The sequence below is a fragment of the Lepus europaeus genome, chromosome 9 (genome assembly GCF_033115175.1).
Source record: "Lepus europaeus isolate LE1 chromosome 9, mLepTim1.pri, whole genome shotgun sequence".
In the NCBI taxonomy this organism is placed as follows: Eukaryota; Metazoa; Chordata; class Mammalia; order Lagomorpha; family Leporidae; genus Lepus; species Lepus europaeus.
The window spans coordinates 96912392-96935986 of NC_084835.1; the positions used below are offsets into that span (position 1 = coordinate 96912392).

Below are 23595 nucleotides of genomic sequence, written 5' to 3' on the forward strand. Positions count from 1 at the left end.
TGTAGGAGCGTCCTGCCTGTGAGCCCTGTTCCTGTTGTTCTTTGGTCCTGTGATACCTGTCCTGCTCTGGACAAGGCCCACCTCATGGTGTGCAGCCTGTGCACAGGGCTGAGGCCTGGGGCTGCCACGGGCTCACGTCCGGTTTCATGCTTGGATATGGCTTCCTTGGAACTCTCCGTTGTTTTTGAGCACGCGTTTCGGGGCTGGCCCTGCCTCCAGGCCTCCAGCGTAGCACACGGCCCTGGGCTGCTGGAACCGGTGCTGATGCAGCAAGCTTCCTGTAGCTAACAGGTTAGCATCTGTCTCTCCAAACAGACCCTAGGCTCCAGGAGGGCAGCAGCCCTGGGCCTCAGAGGCGTGGCTGCAGCCCCTGCCAGGCCCCAAGGGAGATGTGCAGAAGATTCGGTCTCCTCCGAAGGAAATGGCTGCCGGCAAGAGGAGTGTACGGGCGGGCAGTCGGGGGCAGAGGTTGGGGTGTGACGGGGGCAGTTCTGGACTAACAGTGCGAGGGCTGTGGAGAGCTGGGAGCCGGGACACAGGCTCCTGCACACACTGAGCCTGCAAGAGGGGTGAGGCGAGAGCTGGGGGACAGCCGGATGGCTCCGGTCACGTGCACAGCTCCCCACCTAGCGCCCCCCACCCCGGTGTTCCAGAGCTGGACCCAAGGACACCTCTGACTAACCTCCAGTCTCATTCATTCATTCACGCATGCAAGCATTCATTCCTATGTCTCGTGGCCCAGGAGGTTTCATTTCTCCACACACAGGATGCAGAGGCCCGGCCAGGCCTGGCCATTCTTGCTCTGGACCATCCCTTCCACCAGGACCCTGTCTGGTTTCCCAGCTGCTGGTCCTTGCAATGAAAATCGGAACGTCTTCCGTGAACTTCTGCCCAGACTGGCAGAGACTTCAGGCTGGAAATGTTTCCTACCCACAACACGAGCAAAAAAAAAAAAAAAAAAAGAGCCACATACTGTGTTGGAGGGGCAGAGCCTGCAGCTTGGCTGAACCTCAGGGAGGGGGTGTTCCTCATGCCTGCTGGTGAGGGCTCTGCACAGAGGGCAGGCTCTGCAGCAGCTGGCGTGATGCTACTGTGACTGCCACGAGGGTGGCGCTGATGGTGATGGGCTTGGCGAGCCTGGCACTGACGGGGTGATTCAGCTGCCTGGGCTTTGTAGTAACGCCCCCTGGCTCCCTGCGATCTCAGACAAGTGGCCGTGACACACAGTCCCGTCGCACTGCAGACGGACTTGGAGCTCAGCGCCAGTACAAGCTGTGCCACCAACTAGCTGGGCAGCTGGAGCGGAACAAAGCCACCCCTCTGAACCGTGAAAGTGTCATTGCCATCACTCGTACCGTCCTCACAGCCACCCACAAGGTGGGGACTGGCTCAGCCGGAAAGAGGCACAGAGAGGTGAAGTCACCCAGACCAGGCAAGACTGTGAGTGGGGGGCCTGCCCGACCCCCACTGTACAGCCTCCGTCATCTGGCGCTGCCTGCAGTGTGAAGCAGGTGCTCAGCTAGTCCAGGCTCCTGTGCCCTTGTCCCTGGGTTCATAAGCATTGTCGTGGGCCCCCTTGATTGCACCTGTAAGTAGGACAAAGGTCCCCAGGTACTTTTCCTTGTGAACTGCCGCATTGTGCTATAAACTGTGGCCAGCGTGGAGCCTCCTTTGTTTGCAAGCCCCACGTGCAGCCCCTGAGCAGTGGAGAAGCCCTGGGCTCCTGAGCCTCTCCCCTCCACTCTTGATTTGTCCCCCAGCGCCGGGGTGGGAAGGAAGGACCCCTTGCAGGGTATGTGTAGGTGGCCAGGAGTGGAGCCGCCCTGCCTGGTCCTATGCAGCCATCACATTTCCTGCAGTCAAGAAATAGGAGCCCGTGCATAGCTTGGAAACCACTCGCCCTAGGAATTTTGCTCTCAGAAACGTCTAAGCGGACCTACAAATTATGTGGTAAAGCAGCGGACAGCGAGGGAGCCATCATCAGGCAGCAGCCTCAGAATATCAAGTTGGGAACGATTGTGAAATAAAAAACGAACAGAGGGAGGTTTGTCTCCGTGTGGGCTGCTGGTAAAATCATTCTTTCAAACAGAATTGCGAGTTCTTCTCCCTGCACCCACCGCCCAAAATGCAGCTGTGCTGCTCCGAGAACTTAAACAACAAAACAAAACAAAAGAGAGGCGTCTTGGAGTAAAACAAGACGTGTGATTTCAGAACCCAAAGGAGAAAGAATGAACTAAATGAATGATGGGAAAAGCATAAATGGACAATTTCCAGCCTTAAAAAAAAAAAAAAAAAAGCCACCCAGCATTCCTTCCGTAGGGCAGGTACTGCCAGCCGGTGGTGCAGTACAAGTGGAGTAGGACTCTCTTTCCAGAAGTCGCTGCCCTGTGACTTCCCCGGGGGCGGGGCTGGGAGCAGGCGGTCAGCGAGCAGCGATGTGGGCTTTGCCCCCTCTGCTCGCAATGCTGCCAAACCGGGTATCCAGTGGATCTCCCAGCCTGGCTCTCCGCCCCTGTGTGGGAGGCTGAACACAGCCTCCCTGCCCTGCTGCCGGGAGCAGAAGCGGCCCATCCGCGGCCCCGCCAAACCCGCGCCCACAGCTTTCTCCAGGAGCAGCCGCTGGCCCCTGAGTGGACGCCTCTGTGCAACCCAGGGCCAGCACACACAGCAGAATGTGGAACCAGTTTGGGCCAGCTCCACCCACAACTGTTGGTGAATATTTGTGAGTGGCCAGAGGGAAGAAGCCTGGGGTCCACTGTCTGTCCGGAGAGGCCCAGCCGAAGGCCTGCTCCAGTGGAGTCAGCTACAGCAAAAGGTGTGCTGGTGATTCAGCCCCAGGGGCTGGGTCCCAAGGTGAATGGCAGAGAGGCAGGAGGGGCCGCTGTGGGCGTGGTAAAGTGGACAGGCTGGGCATGGAGGCCCTCCGCTGTGCGACTTCACCTCACGCAGCCTCCGCCGGCCTCCCTGTGGAAAGGGAAGAAAGGCTCTTGTCCTGCCTGCGCCCAGAAGTCAGTCCCAGCCAGCGCTCGCCTGACAGCTAATCAAGGCCTCGTGCAGGAGGGGGGAGCAGGGAGAGAGGCTCAGTGCCCTTGGCCTCCATGGTGTCTGGGCCTTCCTGGCCTCCCACGGTCACCCGGCTGACCCCATCTGCCGTTTGCCATTGTGACCCCAGTAGTCTCGCCGCCCTGTCCGGAGGGCACCCTTGAAGGTGGGCCCCCAGCTTCTCCATGAATGCAGAGGAGCTGCACCAGCCAGAGTGAGCCGAGACCCTCCCTAGCGCCCGGCGGCCTGGTGCGTTCATGGTCTCTGCCGTGTGGCCAGGCCTGGCCGGCTCCGAGGTCTTCTGACTCAGGCCAACGTGGAATTCCAGGTCCTGCTAAACTTCCAGGAACAAAGAGCGAGAGCTCGGCGAGACCTCCTGAGTTCTGCCCGAGCCCTTGACCCCCAGCCATGTAGAAACAACTTCCTCCCCGCTCCAGACGGACAGAAGTCGTCTCCTCTTGGGAGGGGAGTGGTGCTGGGCAGAGAGAGGGAAACCCCGCACAGGGCAAGGGGGAAGCCGGACAGCGTCAGGACGGATGCTGGGAAGGGCTCCGTGGGCCTTCCTTGAGCCGGAGCCGCAGGCACCACCACAATTCTAAATAAGGATGACGAGAGCTGTGCGAATCAGGCGCTATCTGCCAGGGGGTTTCCAAGATTCCTCCATGTGCTGACAAAATAGCTCACATTCAGAGAACAAAGAGAGTGGAGGGGAAAGGGCCAATTAGTTGCAAGTCATTGAAAAATTAAAGGAGAGGATTCCCCAAAAGGAGCAGGCGCGTGGTGCCCTGGGGAGTTTTCTGCCCGTGTGCTCTCCCAGCGGTGGGCTCGTTCGCACTCCAAATGAGGGCTGCGCCTTCCGGCCTTGCCGTCTGGGGTTGGAGCTGGGAAGCAGGAGGCCGGCTGGTGATTGAAGCCCTGGATGGAACCTGCCTCATGGCCCCTGTCTGCCAGTGTGGCCCTACTCTGCCGTTGGGGGCTGGTGCTAGTGGGCCTGCTGGTGAGGGGAGGGGCCCGGGAACGACTTCAGAACCCAGCCAGGTGCAGCCTGCAAGACAGGCACGAGCCACCCTGGGCTCCCTGGTCAGCGGTGTCCTTTGTGTGCACCCGGCCCTTCAGGGAGATTTTTATGCTGAGTCTGAAATGACTCAAATAAATGCAGACTGCTAAGCACCTTGGCCATTCTGTAAAAAGGCCATTGGCAGGAGACTGTGGAAGTGGGAAGGAGACAGTCAGGACAGCTCTGACCAAGTCCCAGCACTGGCCATTGAAGGCATCCGGGGAGTGAACCAACCGATGGGAGCTCTCTCCCTCTCTCTCTCTGAAAAAAATAAAATAAAATAATAAAATCACTTCCATATAGAAAAGCACAAATAAAAAGAAGAAAAGTCCACATCTCATCTCCCAGAGATAACCACGATTAGCATTTAGTGTGTATCTGTCCAGATTGTTCTCTGTGTATAAATACTTAAAAGATGACACCATACTTCCGGGAACAAGAGGGCATTCTTTTGCCACATCCCTAATTACTTGACATTCGGTTTTGCTGCAACGATCTTTGTGCCTAAATCCTTGTGCACACGTTTGCTGATGTCCTTTGGGTAGATTGCCACAGATATAATTGTAAGTTCTGGGGGCCAGCACTGTGGCATAGTAGGCTAAGCCTCCACCTGTGGTGTCAGCATCCCATATGGGTGCCAGTTCGTGTCCCAGCTGCTCCTCTTCCAATCCTGCTGTCTATTGATGGCCTGGGAAAGCAGTAGAGGATGGCCTAAGTGCTTGTGCCCCTGCACCCACGTGGGAGACCCAGATGAGGCTCCTGGCTCCTGGCTTCAGATCAGCCTGGCTCCTACCATGCTGAGGCACCAGAAGTCAGGGCTCCAGCCTATGGTGTTTGTTGTCGAGGAAGGGGACACGTGTTTCCACCCATAACAACTTCAGGTAGCATATTTAATTAGTGGGTTTGGGCTGACAGTGTCACCTGCGAAAAACAAACAGAAATAGTTATGACACAACTTTTGGAAAAAGCATCATGGGCAGCGGATTGTTAACAGGGCAGTCCTGGGAAGCAGCTCTGGGTCTGTATCTCTGCTAGACCATGCCTGGCGTGGGTCTGGAAGGTTCATGCACTTGGCAGCAGCTGCTCTCCAAGGGTGGTGTTGGTGCCTGGACAGAGCAAGAGTGCTCACTGCCTACTCTGCTGGAGGTTTGCAATTTTGCTCCGTGTGTCCGTGTATCCATGCATATGCTAATAAGTGAATAGAGCATTGCTTTTAGGTGAAGGGTGACAAGACATAAGTCGTCTCCCTGGCTCCCCTTGGCCGTATCCCCAAGGCCTTGTGGCAGGGCGTGGCTCACAGAAGGGTCAGTGTCTGTTGGAAGCGTGAACACGGGGAGAAGGCAATGACTTCCTGTCCTAGTGTTGGGATGCAGGGACCCTGACCGGCTCAGCTGGTGACCCCCGTCTATCTTTCCCCTTGGGTTGCAGACGGCAGCAGAGACCACCAGGCGGGAACAAGCCCCAGCAGCACGGTGACCACCAGCCTGGCAGCGCCAAACACAACAGGGACCACCAGAAATCCTACCAGGGGGGCTCGGTGCCCCACCCCTCAGGGAGGCCCACGCACCACGGCTACAGCCAGAACCGGCGCTGGCACCACAGCAACATGAAGCACCCGCCAGGAGACAAGGGGGAGGCGGGCACCCACCGCAATGCCAAAGACACCGTGGCCATCGAGAGCCCCAGACTTGAGGACACCCTGGGAGACCCCGAACCTCCCCGCAGCCCGGACGGCACGGCCCCCACGGCCCCCGGGGGCCTGCCTGCCCAGCAGCCAGGGGGCCCAGAGGCCGAGAGCCGGCGGAAAGACAGCGCTCTTGCTGAGCGTGGTGGGGAGCGGCCCAGAGTCACCCTGCTCCAGTCTTCTAAAGACAGGCTGAGGCGGAGGCTGAAGGAAAAGGTACCGGTAATTACGTTTCTGTTGTCTCCCGCGGCGGGGAGGACGGCCGAGAGGTAGGCGCTGGGGCAAGGGGCTCGGGCCCACCCCGTGGGTCAGAGGGTCTGGCCGGCTGCATGGAACTAAGCAGGGGCTTCAGGGTCTGCATGGACCCAACACGCCATGCGCCGTGGCCAGCTGTGCATGAATGCTCCCAGCACATTCTGCTCCTCACTGCCTGGCCCAAGGTGCACCCTTGGTTCCAGGCCCCAGGAGAGAGGAGGGGAGGAAGAGGCCCAAGCCTGGGGGTGATGGGAGGGAGACGGGGAGCAGTTTCGGGGTCAGATGCTGCCCTGATGGAGCTCAGGGGCCTGGTGGTGAAATCAGAGGGCCGCTGCCTGCCCCGAGGTGAGTGCCGCCCAGCCTGTGGTCCCTGCCAGGGGGAGCGCGAAGGTGAGTTGGGCAGAGTAGGAAAGGTGGCTGCAGCCTGCCATCCCCCCTTCCTCTCCTGCAGCCTGCCCTAGGCCTGGCTGCAGTGCCAGGAGCCGGGGTGGCAGGAGAGGTCCCAGGGCTGCAGAAAGGGAATGGGCGTTTGTCACGCACAGCATTAAGTCCACGGTGCTCACCCCAGCGCTTTGCGGCTAAGGTCACCTGGGGAGGGACCCACCTGCCATGCCATGCACACAGCGGGCAGGACCAGCGGGGTCTTCCTTCCATGACTTCTGCAGAGCCTCCCTGCTCTGGGCTTCTCCTCCAGCCCCTGCTGCTGCTGCCTTCTCTTTGTATTTTTAATTTATTTTTAGATTTATTTATTTATTTGAAAGTCATAGTGATAGAGAGAGGGAGACAGATCATCTGGCCCCTGGTTCACTCCCCAAGTGGCCGCAAAGGCCAGGGTGGAGCCAGGCCAAAGCCGGGAGCCAAGACCTTCTTCAGGGTCTCCCACATGGATGGCAGGGCCCCAAGCACGTGGGCCATCTTCTGCTGCCCTTCCCAGGCCATCAGCAGTGAGCTGGATCGGAAGTAGAGCAGCTGGGACTCTAACCAACGCCCATATGGGATGCTGGCACTGCAGGTGGCAGCTTGACCTGACCCCTGCTTTCTCTTCCTGGTGTGCTCCACCCCCACCCCCCAGGGTCCCCGTGCCTGCCCCATCTCCCTGTGAGGTCCTAGCAGAAAGCTTCCCTATATCCCAAATGTGGAAAGAGCTTCCCTGCAGAGGGCCAGAGGAAAGGACCCCTCCCCAGGTTCTCTGGAGCCCTGCCCAGCAGCACCGTGCAAACAGCCAGGGCTCTGGAGGGCAGCAAACCAGGTTCAGTCCTTGCTCTGCCTTCAGTGGCCGAGCGACCTTGGGCAAGTCACCCAGCCTCTCTGAGCCCTAGTTTACTCATCTGTTCAATGGGCATATGACCCACCTTGCAGAGAGTCTGTGAAAACAAAATGGGATAAGATGCATGAAGACCCCCCCTGGGTGGTTGTTCTATGTACAGACTGCTAGTCCCACCCTGGGGCACAGGGGGCAGGAACAGACGAGGCAGATCGATGCCCCTGTAGCCTCAAGGACTCTCCTCTGGTGAGACCTCCTGCACTCTGGACCAGAAGGACATGGTCTTAGGCTCGGACTGGGTCACCTGCTGGCTGCCCTCTCTCAGAAAAAAACGGGTAAACTCTGGGACCAGGTAGAAGCCAGTGTCGCCCTAAATGAGATTTCCATCAAGGAGAGTAACTTCCATTCGTCCTTTTGAGAAGCAGGCAAAGTAGCAGACGTCTTTGTGGGTGGGGAGTTGTGTCTGACTGGCCCAACTCGGAGCTCCGGCTGGTCTGGATGCAGTGGATGGATCTGAGGGGGCTGGAGGGCAAGGGAGAGGACCCCAAGTTCAACCTGGGCTTACTGCGTGCGTCAGCTTGTCATTACCTTAACTGAAATGCCAGCCGATAGAGGACAGGGCTTGTTTCTGCTCTCAGTTTTGGAAGCCATAGTCCAAGATTGGGGCAGCCCCATTATTTCATCTTTTATAAGCCTTGTTAAATCACTTGGAGACCAAGTCATTTGATGGACAGGTAGACAAACAGAAAGGACTAGTGCAAAAGAGGATCTTGGGTGGGAACTGCAACTCTTGAGAATTGTCTGCCTGGCTTGTCCGAGGGGCCAGTAAAAGCCAAGCGCCTTGAGGCGTGTGGGTCTTGGGTACAGGTGAGCCTCCCTGAAGAGAGCAGGCGTCAAGGCCAAGAAGGTAGGACCGGCTCCTTCTCCCTGGAGGTGGCAGCCACCCCCCTGCCGAAGCCTCGGTGCCACTCACACTGGCTCTGTCTCTCCCCGCCCCCCACCCAGGATGAAGTGGCGGTGGAGACGCCCAGCCCCCAGCAGAACAAGATGGACAAGCTGATCGAGATCCTGAACAGCATGCGCAACAACAGCAGCGACGTGGACGCCAAGCTCACGTCCTTCATGGAGGAGGCGCAGAACTCCACCAACTCGGAGGAGATGCTGGGCGAGATCGTGCGGACCATCTACCAGAAGGCCGTGTCCGACCGCAGCTTCGCCTTCACGGCCGCCAAGCTCTGCGACAAGATGGCGCTGTTCATGGTGGAGGGGACCAAGTTCCGGAGCCTGCTGCTCAACATGCTCCAGGTAAGCCGGCGCCTGGAGAAGGGACTGCGGGGCTGGCCACAGCTGACCCAGCCCCGAGTTCCTCCCTCGCCCGATTAATTATAGAAGAGGGAAGGGCAGTCCGTCGGGGGGCAAGGGCTGAGCGGCCGGATTTGTGTGTGTTTGTGTGAGAGCTCCATGGTTACCGTGGACCAATATAATTTTATAGGGGCTTTTGGCTCAACCAGCCTCTTTCTATTTTCACGCAAAAGAGGGCTGGCTCTCGGTCTGAATCTGGCTCCGAGCTTTGACCTCCCCGCGTCTGAGCCGCCGTGAGCTTGCTGTGGACTTTCCTCCTCCCCCCACCCGCCGCCTCCCCCTCCTCCTCCGAGCCCAGCCCCGTGGACCTCGGTGACTGTGCAGGTGGTTGTAGCTGGGACTGAGAAGGATTTGAGCGAAGGCACAGAGGAGGGGCGGGGAGGGTCTGCTGCTGACACGCGGGGAGTCCGGGGCGGTCCAGGGTTGCCTTGCTCCTTGGTGCTTTCTTCTTCAGTATCCCTTCACCCCCGAGAGTCAGGGGCTCCTGTGTGCTCGCTGGCCGGCCATGGTTTCACACCTGTGTATGTGTAGCGGGTGTTGCTGTGCACCCTAGGACTGAGCCCAGGACCCTTTCGTCTCACGAATACCTGCTCTTCTGCTGTGGGTGGCAGCAGGTGGACTGGTGGCCACAGGGAGAGGTGGCAGAGGCCTGGTGTGGCTCCTGGAAGCCCGGGACTGTCCATGGAAACTCTGGGCTGGGGGAAGCCCTCTCTCCTCCTCCTTCGTACTTGTGAGAACAGTTAAGATACAGATTGGGTTGCCAGTCCAGGTAAAGTCGAATGATCCCTGGGAGCTGTGGAAGTAGGATTATGGAGTTCAGGAGGCACTCCCTAGCCCGCGCGTCTCTCTGAGCCAGGGTAACCATAGTAGGGCGGATCATCCAGACTGTCACCATCTGAGTCCAGTGGCTGCGTCCACAGTGACGCTCAGAAAGCAGGTGCACTCGAGGGCCCGTGGCCGCCCTCGTCTCGCCCACCTGGTTCATGGCCCGCCATCTCTTCCCTGAGAGCAGGAGGGAATTGCTGCTGCCCCCCACCCCCACCCCCGCCCTGCCAGTCCTCTCCCGAACTGCAACTTGAGCCTGCCTGGCCCGCCCCAGCCGCTTCTCTCCAGCTCCAGGCCCTGATCGGGTTCCCATTCCTGGATCGCGCACGCTCCCCTGGTGACGAATTCCCGCATTACCTGAGGGATTTGCACATTGGGCATGCTCCTGGCGGGCCGGAATGTCCTGGGAGAGTGGATGGTAACGGGCAGGGAGAGGCCTGTCCACCACGTACCTCCAGGCACGGGGGAGTCGGGGACATCAGCCTTTGGCCTTGGCTTTGAGATATTGTTTCTTCAGAGAAGGGCCAGGGTGGGGCAAGAGTTTTAGACCACAGCCGCCCGCTCCACAGGTCCCCGCCAGCCCCCGTGGTGGACAGACCCCTGGGGCGGGGGGCAGTCAGAGAGGCCAGCAGGCCACAGGGACACTTCTTCCAGTCACTGGGGTAAGAGCAGCCTTGCCCGCAGGCACCCCACGGCGCTCAGTCCTGAGCCGCTTGGCCCCTACACGCCTCCCCACCAGCCCTAAAGCTCTCTGGCACCGGACAGGTGGCAGTGTCCCCGCAGGAAGGGAACTCGCTGGACTGTGTTTAACTGAGTAATGTCCTTGCCGTACTCCCCAGCTAATCGGTTCCTGTGGGGCCTGCGTGCCGAGAGCCACCACGCGGCCAACACGGGAGTAGGGTGTTTCCACAGTGAAAGCTGGGAGACAGGGGCTTAGACCGATTCCATCGTCAGTGGGAGCTCGGCCTCCGGGCACCTTGCAGCTGAGCTGGGGCCTGGGGAGAGGCCCGAGTGAGCCTGTGTGAGCCTCTTCCATTCGCACTCACCCCACGTGTGAAGCAGGCCTGGGTTCTACTTGGCCTCCTCAGCCCATACTCAGTGACAGCTCTGCCATGAGTGATCTGGGCTTTGGGCCGGCCCCCAGAGGCCCAGCCTTGCAGATGCCACCTTGTCTCCCAGGCAGGAGAGACCTGGCACTGCTGTATCATGCCCCCTGTCCCCTCCCCTGCCCTCCAGCCAGGCTGAACCTGCCACTGCTCCCTGGAAGGACAGACTCACCCACCCTAGTCTGGAGCTCACTTCCCCTCCCTCCTCCCCTTTGCCAGGGTGATGCATACTCCTGCTCCCCAGGACGCCTGCTGTGACCCCAACTCTGAGCTCCCGCAGCACCTGTCGCCACAAACGTTCAGTCACCCAGCTGGCGCTCACTGAGTGTCCACTGTGTGCCCGCGGCCACAGGCTGTGGACAGGAAACAGACACAGCTTTGTCTTTCAGGCGCTGGCAGTGAGGAGGGAACAGAACGTCACCCCCTGACCGCATGAGTGTGAAGTGACACACTGGGGGACCTGCTGTCGCTGTCCCCTCCCCTGGGCTCTGGGAGGGCAGGAACCGCTCTGCTCTTTTCCCCGCTGTGTCCTGGTGGCTGCACAGTGCCCGGCACGGAAGGATCCTCAGCGATCACAGGTGGAAGGCTCTAGAAGCTGAGCCGTAGGCTAGCCTGGGGACAGCTACAGGGGCCAGGGCAAGGAGAGAGCCCCTAGCGCACACAGGGCTCCATTCTGAGGCTCCACATGGCTGTAACCCCCGTCCCACCCCTGTAGCAGAAGCAGGCCCTTTGCCAGGCCGCAGTAGTATGGGTGTTCCCTGTAGGCTGTCACTCACCCCCTTCCCTGCCTGCAGCCCCGGCTTTCCTGTGAGCTGGGGAGGAGGGCCCTGAAGGGTGCAGCCATAGGTCCCAGTCTAGGCAACCAGGCCTCCAAGTCCCTGGCCCAGTCCCTCTGGCCACCGTGGGAGCACAGGCTGGGGTTGGGGGGGCTGGTACGGGGCTGCTCCCAAGCCCTGCAGATGCTCTGATTACGAGGCCCAGAGGAAGGCACCAGTCCTGCCCCAGGCCCCATGGCTCCTGTCTGCAGCCAAGGGGGCGGCAGGCTAGAGCACTGCTCTCAGGGCCACCTACCTCGTGGCCACTCACCGCCCTAAGCCAGGAGGTCCCAGGAGAGAAAGGAGTGGGCAGGATCAGCGAGGCTGCTTTCCTTTGCAGCCCACAGGGAAAGCCTTTGGCACAGGCTGGCATTTCTGGCCAACCCCGTTTGTATCTCTTCCTGGCAGCCGATCCTGGGCCTGGCCTGCAGAGCCCTGCCCTCCCCTTCTTCCTGAGACTCATGCTCCACTCCATCCACCCAAGGCCCTCGGAGCTCCCGGGGCCCCAGTCAGCCCCTGGTTCACTTCCGCGGCCTATGAGACGCCCCTCGTTTGGCCGCCACCTGCACGCACACGCTCTGAGACCCGGCTTAGTGGTGCTGGCTGCAAAGGGGCCGGGGTGTGAAGTGCCTATGAGCACAGCTCCCGGCAGCTGTCTTTGGACGGTGCCCTCCCTGGCCGACTGCTCTTGCTGCCTGGGCTTCGCCGTGGCCGCTGGCACCTGGGAGGACTGGGGGGCCTTCCAAATGCGATAGACCCCCCCCTGTGACAGAGGACCCAGGGCTTCCTGCCAAGCTGGGTGCAGCCCCCATGGGGTGAGAAGTGGAGGTGGAGGAGGTCAAAGGTCCTTTAACGCAGCCTGGCGATTTCAGGGCCCCCAGAAGCACTGCGCTCGTGAGCCGTGACAATGTTGGAGGAGTTGGGGTCCCAGTGGACCCAGTCACCAATCCCACAACTCCGAAATAGTTTTCAGTTCTTACATCCAAACTGACTCTTTTTGTTTTCTTCTTTTTGCCTTAGATGTGGCCTTTTCTCTAGTGTTTATTCCGGACTCTTCTAAATGTCTGCTCCGTGCTCCGCATACAGTGTTCGCTAGACCAGTGGTTCCTCAATTGCTAAGGGCCTGTGAATCACAGGGGACTTCGTTTCAAAGCAGAGTCTGATGTGGTGGGGCGGGGAAGGGGGGGGGGGGGCTCTGCATTTCAAGCAAGCTCCCAGCAGGGCAGGGGGTGCAGGGACCACACTCTGGTGAGCCAGGGGCTGGAGGATGTCAGTGTCACGGTCAGACACTGAAGTGGTCTCTCATCAGTGTCAGAAGGGCCCCACCCGGAGGTGTTGCATTTCAGACCCTGGTCTTAGTTAGGTCGGTCATCCCCAGCCATGTGCCCCTACGACCCCATGGAGAGCTCAGAAAACATAGCGGAGCGGCCGGGGGTCCTCCCCCAGGACAACAGAATTCGATTCTCCAGGGACAGAGCTGGGCGTCCTAGTGAACAAAGTCCTTGACGGCTCTTTAGTAATACCTGCAATGGCCAGGGCTGGGCCAGGCCAAAGTCCAGAGCCAGGAACTTCATCTGGGTCTCCCACCTGGGACAAAGGACCCAACCACTTGAGCCATCATCTTGTGACCTCAGGTAGTTCTAACGTGTAGCCAGGGCTGGGCACCTTTCTTAGGGAGACTCCCCAGAGACCCAGGGACTGCTCCGCCTTTGTCACTTGCAGATGAGCTGGTTCTGTCTGTCACATGATGGACAGGGCAAGGAAGAACTGCCAGGGGCTCCTTGCTGACTGCTACTGCTGTGACGCTCGGAGCCCGAGCTGGTGGTGGGGACACACAAGCGGGCGAGCTCAGCTGCTGGGATGGCTCCCCCTGGACCACCCCAGGGGCCCTTTCTCCTGCTCCCTCACCATCGTCCGAGGCTCCTCCCACAGAGGTGAGCACAGCCTTTCCTTTTCCCCATTTCCTTGTCCTTGGCTTCAGATCTGTGCCAGCTCGCCCGGGTTGCCAGTCTGTCCCAGAGGCTGGGAAGGGAGTGAGCAGCCCAGCCGGCCTCCCCCACCCCTTCCCCCCAGGGCTCCCCGCCTCTCTGTGTCTGCAGAGCCCCTGCTAACCAGCTGGTGTGCGGGGAGTGTTTCTGACTTCCAGGAGAAGGAGGGAGCCACCCAAAGTCTTCCTTGCCCTCGTCTGGGACTTGCGGTGCAATCGTGGGAGGAGAAGGGCTCCAGTTTCACGGAGAAGTGAAGAATGAATGTGCCTCTTATTATGGGAACTCTGGAATGACAGGAATTGGAGGCCTGAGCCCCCTCCGCCCAGCACTGCCCGGTCCCCGCCCCTGGCCTTCCACTTGGGCTCCGGGACTGTGCCTCTGCTGAGACGAGTTCAAGCCCTCCTCCGCTGAAATGTGTGTGCCCTGTTTAGCCAAGAGGTATCTGCAGCTGAGCTATGCATAGCGGAGTATTATTAGAGCAGGCATCAGTGTGTCTGTAACTGAACCCTGCTCTCCCTAGCAACTGTTGCCAACAACATATCTAACAGAAGGATGCGATACCTTTTTTTGAAAAAAAAAAAAAAAAAAAAAAAAAAAAAAAACACCCCCATCCCTCATCCCAAGCAGGTCGTAAACACAGCAGAGCTCTTGTGAACAGACAACACGAAATCAGAATCTGGCTCAGGACCAGGTTCTGAAATAAATTGCTCTCCGCCAGCACCTTCTAGAAGGCAGCCCTTAAAAAGCTGGCCTCCAGCTAGCAAACTGATAAACTCTTTCTGGCTGGGTCACCATTAAGCATGGCATCTGGGGCTTTGATATATAGACGCTCAACTGGGTGGTGTGTCTGGGGACAATTTGAGCCCCAGAAGGGACACTCGGGGTTTTCTGCTCTGGCTGCCCTGTCAGTAAATCCAGCAGATGAGCACACAAGGCCTGAAGTGGGGGTGACCCTTTCCTGACCTTCCAGGTGCACCCCGTATTTCTCCCATCCTCCCACCCCGGCTCCTCCTCTCCTTGTTCTCTCAGGGTTTCTAGAAAGTTCTTTACCAAAAGTTTGGGGTTCCCAGCCCTGGTCTCTTGGCAGGAAAGGAGAGGGTGTGCTTTTGATTCTTGGATTCCTCCACAGCCCTGAGCTGCAGGGCCCCTGAGGGCGGGAATCCTGGCAGAATGATCGCCCACCCCTGGCTCCTGATTTGTGCCAAGCAGGCAGGTGCTCAGTCAGTGCCTCTGCAGAGAGAGGTTGCGGCCCTCTCAGCCTCGGGTCTCTGTGCGCCCTGGGACGTGAGCGCTTGGAGGTCTGCGACTCAACGCAGGTTCCACGTAGGAATCCTTCCCCACGTTCACAGATGGGCAGGCAGGCTCACCCCAAGTTCACAGAGCCAGCCGGGGCTGCTGACTCCAATGTGCCTCCCTGAATAGGGAATAAGGGCAGAAGCTGGGGGAACTCAGGTAGGCCCATGCTCCCGTCACAGCCCTGCAGAGCAATCCCACTGTACTCCCTGTGGCCTCTAGGTCTGAGCCTTCCAGGCCACTAAAAGCTGCCTCCACTCTCCATGTCTCTAGGAGCTGTGCAGCCTGGCACCCCCAGCTCAGCTCTCTTCCTCATGCCCCTGTCCTACCCACACCCCTCCCTACCTCCTACATGGCCATCGCTGCACCCATGCACACTCCAGGCAGGTCAGCTGCTTTCCATGTTGGCGCACCCAGGGGTAGAAGCACATTGAGCCAGAGCCCTGGGCCCCATTCACACCCGCTCCCCTCCGCAGGCTGCTATGAACCAGGAGCGGGGAAGGCAGAGGCCAGAGGGCACGCTCACCACTTTCCCCACGGGCAGATTGTGGAGGGTGAAGTCGGAGGTCCACAGAAGGTCTCTTTTTATCAAAAACGGGTGGCATCTGAGCGCCCCGGGCTGCAGGCTGGCACACACGTTCTCCTGAGAGTGGGCACCAGCAACCGTCAGCAGGCTGGCTTCCCATGTCCCAGGAGACCCTCGTCACGGGAACTTGAAGCTTTGCTTGTGAGTCTTAGCGATCTCAGGTATCCCCATCAGGGAAGGCGGACGGCTGGCTCGCCCCTACTCTCTCCTTCCCCTGCCTGAGCCAGGGCCCGTACAAGCCCAGGCCTCCTGGCCCAACTTACTCTTGCTTTAGGGTGAATGCATTTTGCCTGCTTTTCTCCAGTCTTCATTTCGTCTTCCCAACACTTAGTGAGCACCTACTGTATACCATGCACTGGGAGACAGTGGTCTGCTGCGTGTTCTCGTTGGCATGCCCGCCGTGCTGGGGAGGTTCGTGTTTCAAGCATTTTCCTGATGATGTTGTCTTCTCCTCCTCGGGTTCTGAGGCCCGTCTTGAGGGCCGCCCTCCTCCATGCAAGTCTGGGTTTCGCCTTCCTTTCTGAGGCATTGGCCTGCTGGGGTTAGCATTGTCAGCTGCAAATTCTTTCTGTCACTGTCTAGTCCCATCTCCCCTGGCCTGTATAGTTTCGGCCCAGAAGTCTGCCGTTGACCAGATGGGTTTTCTGTACACAGCATGGACTTCTGCAGGTGTTTCAGGAAGCCTAAATGTACAGAGCCCAGTACAAAAGGAACTGTGTCCCACGAGAAGTGGCCCCTCTGCTCATTGCCAGGAGAATGGGGGGTGTCTGCTGTGGAGGAGGAAGCAGGGACTCGGCCTCAGCTGGGCTGTCTGGAGCAGACAGGCAAGGGTCGCTTCCTTGAGCCTCATTTCTGCAGACAGGGTTTCCTGCCCCAAGAAGCCAGTGTGGTAGCATTGACTGCTGCTTGGCCTTGGGCATTTAAAATGGGTCTGCACCCCAGTTCCTGTCCCGTGAAGATGCACACACAGCCCTGTGTGGAAATGGAATGAATCGGTGCATACGTGGCCCCAGCTCAGGGCCAAGGTCACAGTCTCCATTCCAACAGTTGTAGGTACCCTTCCAGCTTTATCTGTTGGCCTCACACCATAGGTTCCCAAAGGACACCCTTGCCTTGGGCGTGGTGTAACATTCCCCCTCCCATGCCCATTAAGTTTGGGAGGTGAAGGCAGGCCGAGGGTGCTTGTAGCCATTGGTGTTGCCAGGTGCCTCCTTCCTCCTGCTCAGATCTGCCTCCTCCAGGGAGCCTGGCCTGATCTCACAGGCCAGAGACCTCCCCTTCCCCTGACCCTTGAGCATTTGCCATGTGTCCCCTTCATTAAGTTTTCCCGTCTCGTTTCAAAGCTCTTCTTATCGGAGACTTGTGTCTCTCCCACAAAGAGAGTCTGGGGGCAGAGCCTGTGTCTGTGTCATCTTTGTGGCCTCCCACCCTCCCAGAACAGAGTGGGCATTCAGCAAGCGTCAGTTGGCTGCCTCCCAGGACCTCCATCCAGTGGGGGCACAGACACACTGGGGTGGGCAGTGGTGTCCTGTCTCCCGGGGCTTCCATCCGGTAGGGACACAGGCGCACTGAGTAGGCAGGTGCAGCGGCAGCCGCTGAGGGTAATGGCGTGGTGTTCTGCTGCCTCTTGTTCCAGGGCCAGAGGAGCTGTACCCAGGTCAGGAATTATTTCACCATCACCGTGTCTCTTGCCAGGACGTGTCCTCTTGCCTGCACCCTCACCCCCCACCCCGGCTTCGTTTTCCCCGCTCAATCCCCTGATAGAACTTGGCTGGGCGCTTCCCTGTCTGGAGCTGCCATGCCGAAACAGGCCCTGCAGATAAGTAGGTTATCGGAGAAGGCCAGCTCGGGTGTCCCGGGCCCCAGAGGGTCACCCCTGGCTGGCTGGCAGCTCACCCCCAGCACCTCCTCCCGGTCCTCCTGCCTCAGAGCCAGGCGGGCTGGAGACAGCAGATCCCCTCCCACAGCTCAGCGCGCGGCCGGCCCCCAGCACCGCTGGGAATCTGAACTATGCTAAGCGGCTCCAGATCGCAGCATCTCTGCCTGGCCCGGGGCACGGCCAGCCCAGACAGGGCGCCTCTACCTGCCGGGCCGCCACTGGAAAGCTGGCACGGCCGGGCCCATGGAAAAAATCTCCCTACGGGTTATATAACGGCTCACCGCCCTGGGAGGCTCCCAGGCAGGGAGGTGACCGCAGAGGGAGACTCTCAAAAGGAAGAAGATAGTGTTGTGTTAGGGACCGAGGTCCTGCTACAGACTGACGCCACCCGTGCAGGCGCAGGCCAGCCCAGCAGGGTTACCAAGGGGAAACGGGAAAGGACAGGTTTTTCTTGTGATTTTCATTTCTTTGTTTTGGCAATTTTTTTGAATTATGGTAAAATGCGACATACATTTTACCATTTTGATTTCTTTATTATCTTTATTTGAAAGCAGAGAAACAGAGCTGTCTTCCATGCACAGGTTCCCTCCACAAATGTCTGCAACAGCCAAAGGCTTGGCCAGGCTGGCACCAGGAGCCCAGCACTCAATCCAGGTCTCCCACGTGGGTGGCAGGGACACAGCTCCTCAGTCATTGTCTGCTGCCACCCAAGGTCTGCATTGGCAGGAAACTGGATGTGAAGTGGAGGAGCCAGGACTTGAAGCCAGGCACTGTGATGGGGATGCAGGGGTCCCAGAGGGAGCTGCTGCACAGACACCCACCCCGGTGTTTACCGTGTAACCACGTTTGAGTGCACAGCTCAGCGGCACCAAGCACACCCATAATGCCAGGCAGCCACCTTGACCCTCCCCGCCCCACCCTCAAACCCTCCCTCTCATTGCCCTGAACAGAAGCCGGAAGCCCCCAGCCACCTTCCAACCGTCACACTGCCCACTGTGTGCACAGCATACAGGTGGCGCCATCTTTCTGCACCTGGCTTATTTCACTTAGCACAGTGGTGTCAGGGCTCATTCATGCAGTGGCATGTGGCAGAATGCCTTTCTTTATCCTGGCTGAATAATATTCCACCGTGCGCACAGACCACGTTGTGTTCAGCCATTCATTCGTCGCCAGACCTCTGGGTCGTTCTCGCCTTGAGGCTGCTGAGAATGATGGTGCTATGAGCATGGCTGAGTGGATTCCTCTCTGAGTCCCTGTGTTCAGTCTTCAGGGTAGGCCTAGGCGTGGGATCGCTGGATCTGATGGAAATGTTGAATTTCACTTGCTGAGGAGTTGCCAGACTCTTCTGGAAGGATGTTCTTGACAGGAGAAGAATGGTGCTGCACTAAAGCACAAGAGGTTATCCCAGTGAGAGCTGGAGGAACTGAAGGTGGACCCGCCAGGGGCCTGAGAGCCCAAAGGGTTTGGACTTCATGAGGTTGGAACTAGGGAGCCGTCATTGGTTCTTGCCACAGAGTTCTAAAAGTCGTAGGACAGTGTCGGCCTGAAGGAAGACTCTGCAGGCCATCTGGTCCCACCCACTCCTATAACGGACAGGAACCCGGGGAGCTGGCAGAGGCTGCTTTTGGGGAGATGTGTGCGATGGGTTGCAGGGCGTTATGCTTGGTGATGTCTGATGTCAGGACCCAGTTGTGGGCTCCTGTGTGAAGGGAACGTAACAGACCCGAGCCTCCCCCTCAAGATCTATGCTGCAGGGCCGCCTCGTCCCCTCCATCCCAGGAGGCCGCCACCTGGGCCCTGGAAGCTGGGGGCTGTTAGGTCAGTGTGGGGACCGGAGCCCTTCCAGCTCCATGCCTCATCCTCCAGCGGGTGCCACAGTGGGCTCGGAAGGCTTCTAGAATGATGTCAGTAGGCATCCCGGAACCTCTGGGGCCCCGTGGGAACAGGACGCCCCAGCCAAGGGTACATGGCCCCTGTTCTAGAGTGGGTTCCTGGGACATGGCCTGCCAGCTACCAATGGGGGACTCTGCACAGAGTGACCCCCACAGTGGTTCTGGTGCCCCTCCCTGGGCTGCTGTGGGCCTCTCTGCCCTCTCTCATCACCCATGCCCACTTGCATGGGCTGTGTTCTGGATGCAGGCCTGGAGCGAGAGACTTGGGGAGTGAGTGAGCCAGTGGGGCCAGGGGCAGAGAGAAGAGGGGAGAAGGCATGATTCTTTGAGTAGCCAGCAAGCAGGTCAGGCCTGTCTTGAATTCACTGTACCAGGAGAGGGTTTATGGCCAAAGATTTCAGGGCGGCCGAGTTCTCTCTCCTGTAGACAATTAAAAGCTCCTTCCGTAGCAAGAGGCCTTCCCTCCAGACAGCCACTGAGAGGTCAGGTGCACGCCAGGCACGGCAGGGCGCAGAGTGCAGTGCAAGGAAGTGGGACCCAGAGTTCAGGATCAGGGCTCGCTCCTTGCTGTGCGCTGCCGGGATCTGATTGGCTGCTTCAGGTAGCGGCAGGCCTGGAGTCCCAAGTCTTCAGGAAGAAGCCATCCCTGCACTTTCAGGCCCATCTCCGCGCCAGTTCTAGCTGGCATTGCCAGGGAGAGGGTGAGCTGCCCCATGGAGTACAGGGAGCAACCTGCAGGGGGCAGCCTTCATGTAACCCCGGGGGCCGTGCCAGACCCCTGCTCACAGGAGCTCCGGGTGGCTCTGAAGTGTGGAGACAGACATGTGTGGGCAAGAGCAGTCCCCTCCCGGGGTGGCCACCCAGCCCCCCTCACCCCCATCACGCCACCCTTGACAGAGCCCAGCATGGAACGGGTGTGTTCCAGAGAGGTCTCCATGGCCTGCACGCCCAGGTCACTCACACCCATGCCCATTAAGCAGACAGGGCCCAAGGGCCACCACGTCCTGCCCCCAGCTGAGGGTGATGCCACAGCAGGGGGCAGCTTAGGTGGTATTTGGGAATGACCAAAGTGGGGCTAGAAATTATCATCTGGAACCCGGCCTGCTAGGCCGCAGACACTTCCCCTTGATGACACTACCTTGTGACATAAGCAATTCCTGGAGGAGCCGAGAGGCAGCCTCCTACCTGTGGCCCTGGTTCTGGGTGATGTCTGGCAGATCCCACTGCCAGGCATTCCTCCACTTACCCCTCCGTTAAATGGGCTCATAATACCTGAGTCCTCCACCTGCTGTCTCCACCAGCATCGTCGTCCTGACAGTCCACTAAAGCTCCTGTCTCGTTGCCTGCATCTCCTGTCCCAGAGGGCTTGTGAATTTCATAACCAAGCATTCTTCCTTTTCCCCTGGATTAATTCCCAGTGCCTTTCCTGGGCCCAAGGGAAGGCAACTCTGTGATGCCCTCACAGATCCTCATCCACAGCCCAGGCACCCTCTGGCACATTAACACTTGAGGTGTGGGCCTGGGACTGGTGTCGAGTCCCTTTTGGTGCGAGCTCAGCCCTATTAAACCCCAGTGAGATGAGTGCTAGCCTCTAGCAGATCTCAAGTTTTGTCAGAGAGCACTTTCAGAGTGCCAGAAGAAGGGCAGGGTCAATCAGCAGGGGAAATGGGGGAGGCTTCCCGGAGGAGGTGGCATAAATGAGTAGGCAGCATTTGGGTGGATAGAAAAGAAGAGGAAGAAACCAAAGCAAAGACTTTTAGGAGAGGGAAGGAAAGAGGAGAGAGCATGGGCACCAGGCTGGCAGGCAGAAGACACAGCCTGCAACCAGGGCTCCTGGGGGCAGCAGGTGCAGGGGTGAAGCTGCCCCGCTGGGCTGTGATCCCAGGTCCCGGGAACCACACTCGCCCATTCAGACCGCTGGCGCCTGCTTCTCACCACTTTAGGCCAACACCATATTTTCATCCAAAACTAGAACTTGTACTTCAAGAGTTGTGAGCTCCCTGTCAGCCTTGGGCCTAGGCGACTCGTGGGCAGGAGGCAAGGAGGACCACAGCATGCAGGGCCCAGGCCAGCCTTCATGGAGAGCAGGGGCTCTGGACCCCAGGATCTCCCTGAGATAAGGATGCGGCACGAGGGGCCTGGCTTCCAAGGCCCAGAGACCCCTCCCTCCTCCTCCCTTCTCCTACAAGGGAGGGTTCCAGGAGCCCCGATGTGCAGCCCACTCAGCCTACCTGCTCATTGCTGCTCAGAGATGCAGAGCTGGCTTGGGGCCCCTCCTCTTGCGGCGGCTGTTAGCCCTGCAGGGAACGGATGTGTTAGCCCTGTGCATGCGTCTGCGGACTGGGCAGGGCCCAGAGCAGCCCTTGCTGCTCCTGCCTCGCCCCCCGCAGAAGCCTTCCTCTTCCTCCGCACGTATCTGCTGGCCTTCCTCCAGGAGCCGAGCTGGAGACAGAAAGTCTGAAGCCAGCCCCCCGCTGCACTGCAGCCCCGGCCTCAGTGTCCCCAGGAGGAAACTGGAGGCTTGGCCGGTTTGGCCGGCGGGGTCAGGACGCCCCCGCAGGGCACGCGGTCCTCTACAGAAGGAGCGCCCTTGAATTGAAGCCTTCCATCCAGATCAGAGCCCCTCGGGGGCCTTGAACTTGGGAAGGTGGCTTGGAGCTCCGGGACAGGGGAGAGCCTCGACCACACAGGGGGTGGGAAGAGAAGCTGGGAGGCACTCTACGCACAGATCTTACCAGGAGCAGGGTTCCCCTTTCTCCAGGATAACCCGCCTACATTTCTGGTAGCTTCCTCACCCCAAAAATAGGGGGTTAACAAGCAGGGGGTTCTGAGGTTCCTTCTAGCTCAAAGCAGACGTGCTGGGCATACAGAGCATGCCTCTTATGTACGCTGGGCATACAGAGCGTGCCAGCCAGCCATCAGTGTTGCCGACTGATGGCTGGCTGGGTTGACCAAAAAGCAGACCCCATCTCCTGCTCTCCCCACCCTGGGTAGGGTGCAGTCCTGGCCCACTCTCCCCCACCCAGAGTTTGGGCCCATGGGGCCTTGTCCACTGGGTGAGCAGAGCGGCCTGCAGGGGGCACCAGTGCTCAAGGCGGCCTCACCCACCTGCAGCCACTCACAGCATCTTGGCTTCCTGGGGTCACCCCACAGCGGAGATCTAAGCCATCTGGTGGCGATGCTGCCACCTGGCCACCCCCTTGTGTGCAGCTTCCAGCCCCGGGTCCAGAAACCTCAAGCTGAGGGTTGGCCCAGAGACTCCAGCAAGGACCCACTCAGGCATGCAGGACAACCCAGCGGGGTGCTCATACCCATTTCCCACTCAGAGCAATTGAGGCTCCTGGAGGCCACAGGAGGGCCCCAGAGGCCTCAGGCAGCACAGAAGATAGAGGGAGCATGGGTTCCCGTGGCCGTGCCTGCCCAGGGAGCCCAGCTTCTCAGGAGGAGGGAGTTACACCACCAGCATCTGTGCTTGGTGCTCTTTATTGTGGGTCTCTGCAGCCCCAGTGCAAGTAGACCCGAGGGTCTGCAGCACAGACCAAGAGCAGGCTGTGGGGTGACGGGACAGAGCAGGCCAGGGCCTCACTGGCCCCAGCAGTCTCGTGATGGGGCCCCAGGGGCTTCTTTGGGGGAGGGGACAGCTCCCTGCTCTGTGCTTCACCCCCTTCATGTCTTCCAGGGTGGCCCTGGGAAGCCCTGCTCCCCTCCACCTGTGCTTAAACCCCAGGACTGGCGTGCCTTGGGTCGCCAGCCGTGGGCAGCCCCTGGAGTGGGTGCTGTGCATTTTACGGAAGCTTCTGGTGGAGTGGAAGGTGAGCAGGCCACAAGGCCCCAGCATGCTAGAGAAAGCATCCGAGAGCGCTCTGGCAGCTGAGTCAGGAGAGCAGCTTCCTGCCCACGTTCCACGGGACTCACAGCAGGCCAGGTAGAAAAACGGGGCTGGTTCTGTGGCTGTTGCTTATTTTAGCTGTTCATTCAGAAATGCCCGCTGTGAGAAGGGCGCGGTATGTCTCAATGGGGGAGCAGGAGCCGCAGGTCTTTGAGAGAACGCAGGGGAGGAGGTGAGGATCAGTCGTGAGCTATGTCAGAAGCGGCATTGGGTCCCCCAGCAGATGCACCAGGAAAGGCCACGGGCATTCCCTGTAGCCAGGAAAAGTGGCTGCTGTGGGTGGACTCTTGGCTGGCCACGGTGCTCAGAACCACGGGAGAGGGTCTGGGGCAGACAGAGGCCTGGGATGGCTGGTGAGGCTCTGGGCAGACTGGGAGAAGGGACAGTCATGCTGGCTAATTTCTCCCCAAAACCAGGAAGCTGTGTCGTGTCATTCACAGTGGGCCAGTGCCGGAGTGAGAGTCCCGGGCAGGCCTGGGATGGAGCTGAGGTGCTCTGCACTGAAGTGCCAGGAGCCAGGGCAGGAGCGGTATATGCGGCCAGGAGGCCAGCATCTGACATGCACGATGCTCCTTGCACCCTAGAGCCTCCTGTGCAGTCCAAGAGACTGGCCCAGTGCTGGTGCCCAGGACCAGTGTGAGCAGGACTGACAGCATGG

At 59.3% G+C, this 23595-nt stretch overlaps 1 protein-coding gene across 2 annotated transcripts in view; it reads left to right on the forward strand.

Annotated features, from left to right (window-relative positions):
- CTIF (cap binding complex dependent translation initiation factor) overlaps positions 1-23595 on the forward strand; it is a 283841-nt gene that overhangs the window by 184065 nt on the left and 76181 nt on the right. Inside the window, exons 8-9 of one of the 2 annotated variants that reach the window (XM_062201641.1) lie at positions 5528-6005; positions 8308-8607. In XM_062201641.1, the coding sequence (XP_062057625.1) occupies positions 5528-6005; positions 8308-8607 (778 nt within the window). The remainder of the gene's footprint in view (positions 1-5527; positions 6006-8307; positions 8608-23595) is intronic. The other variant, XM_062201640.1, reaches the window with a different exon arrangement.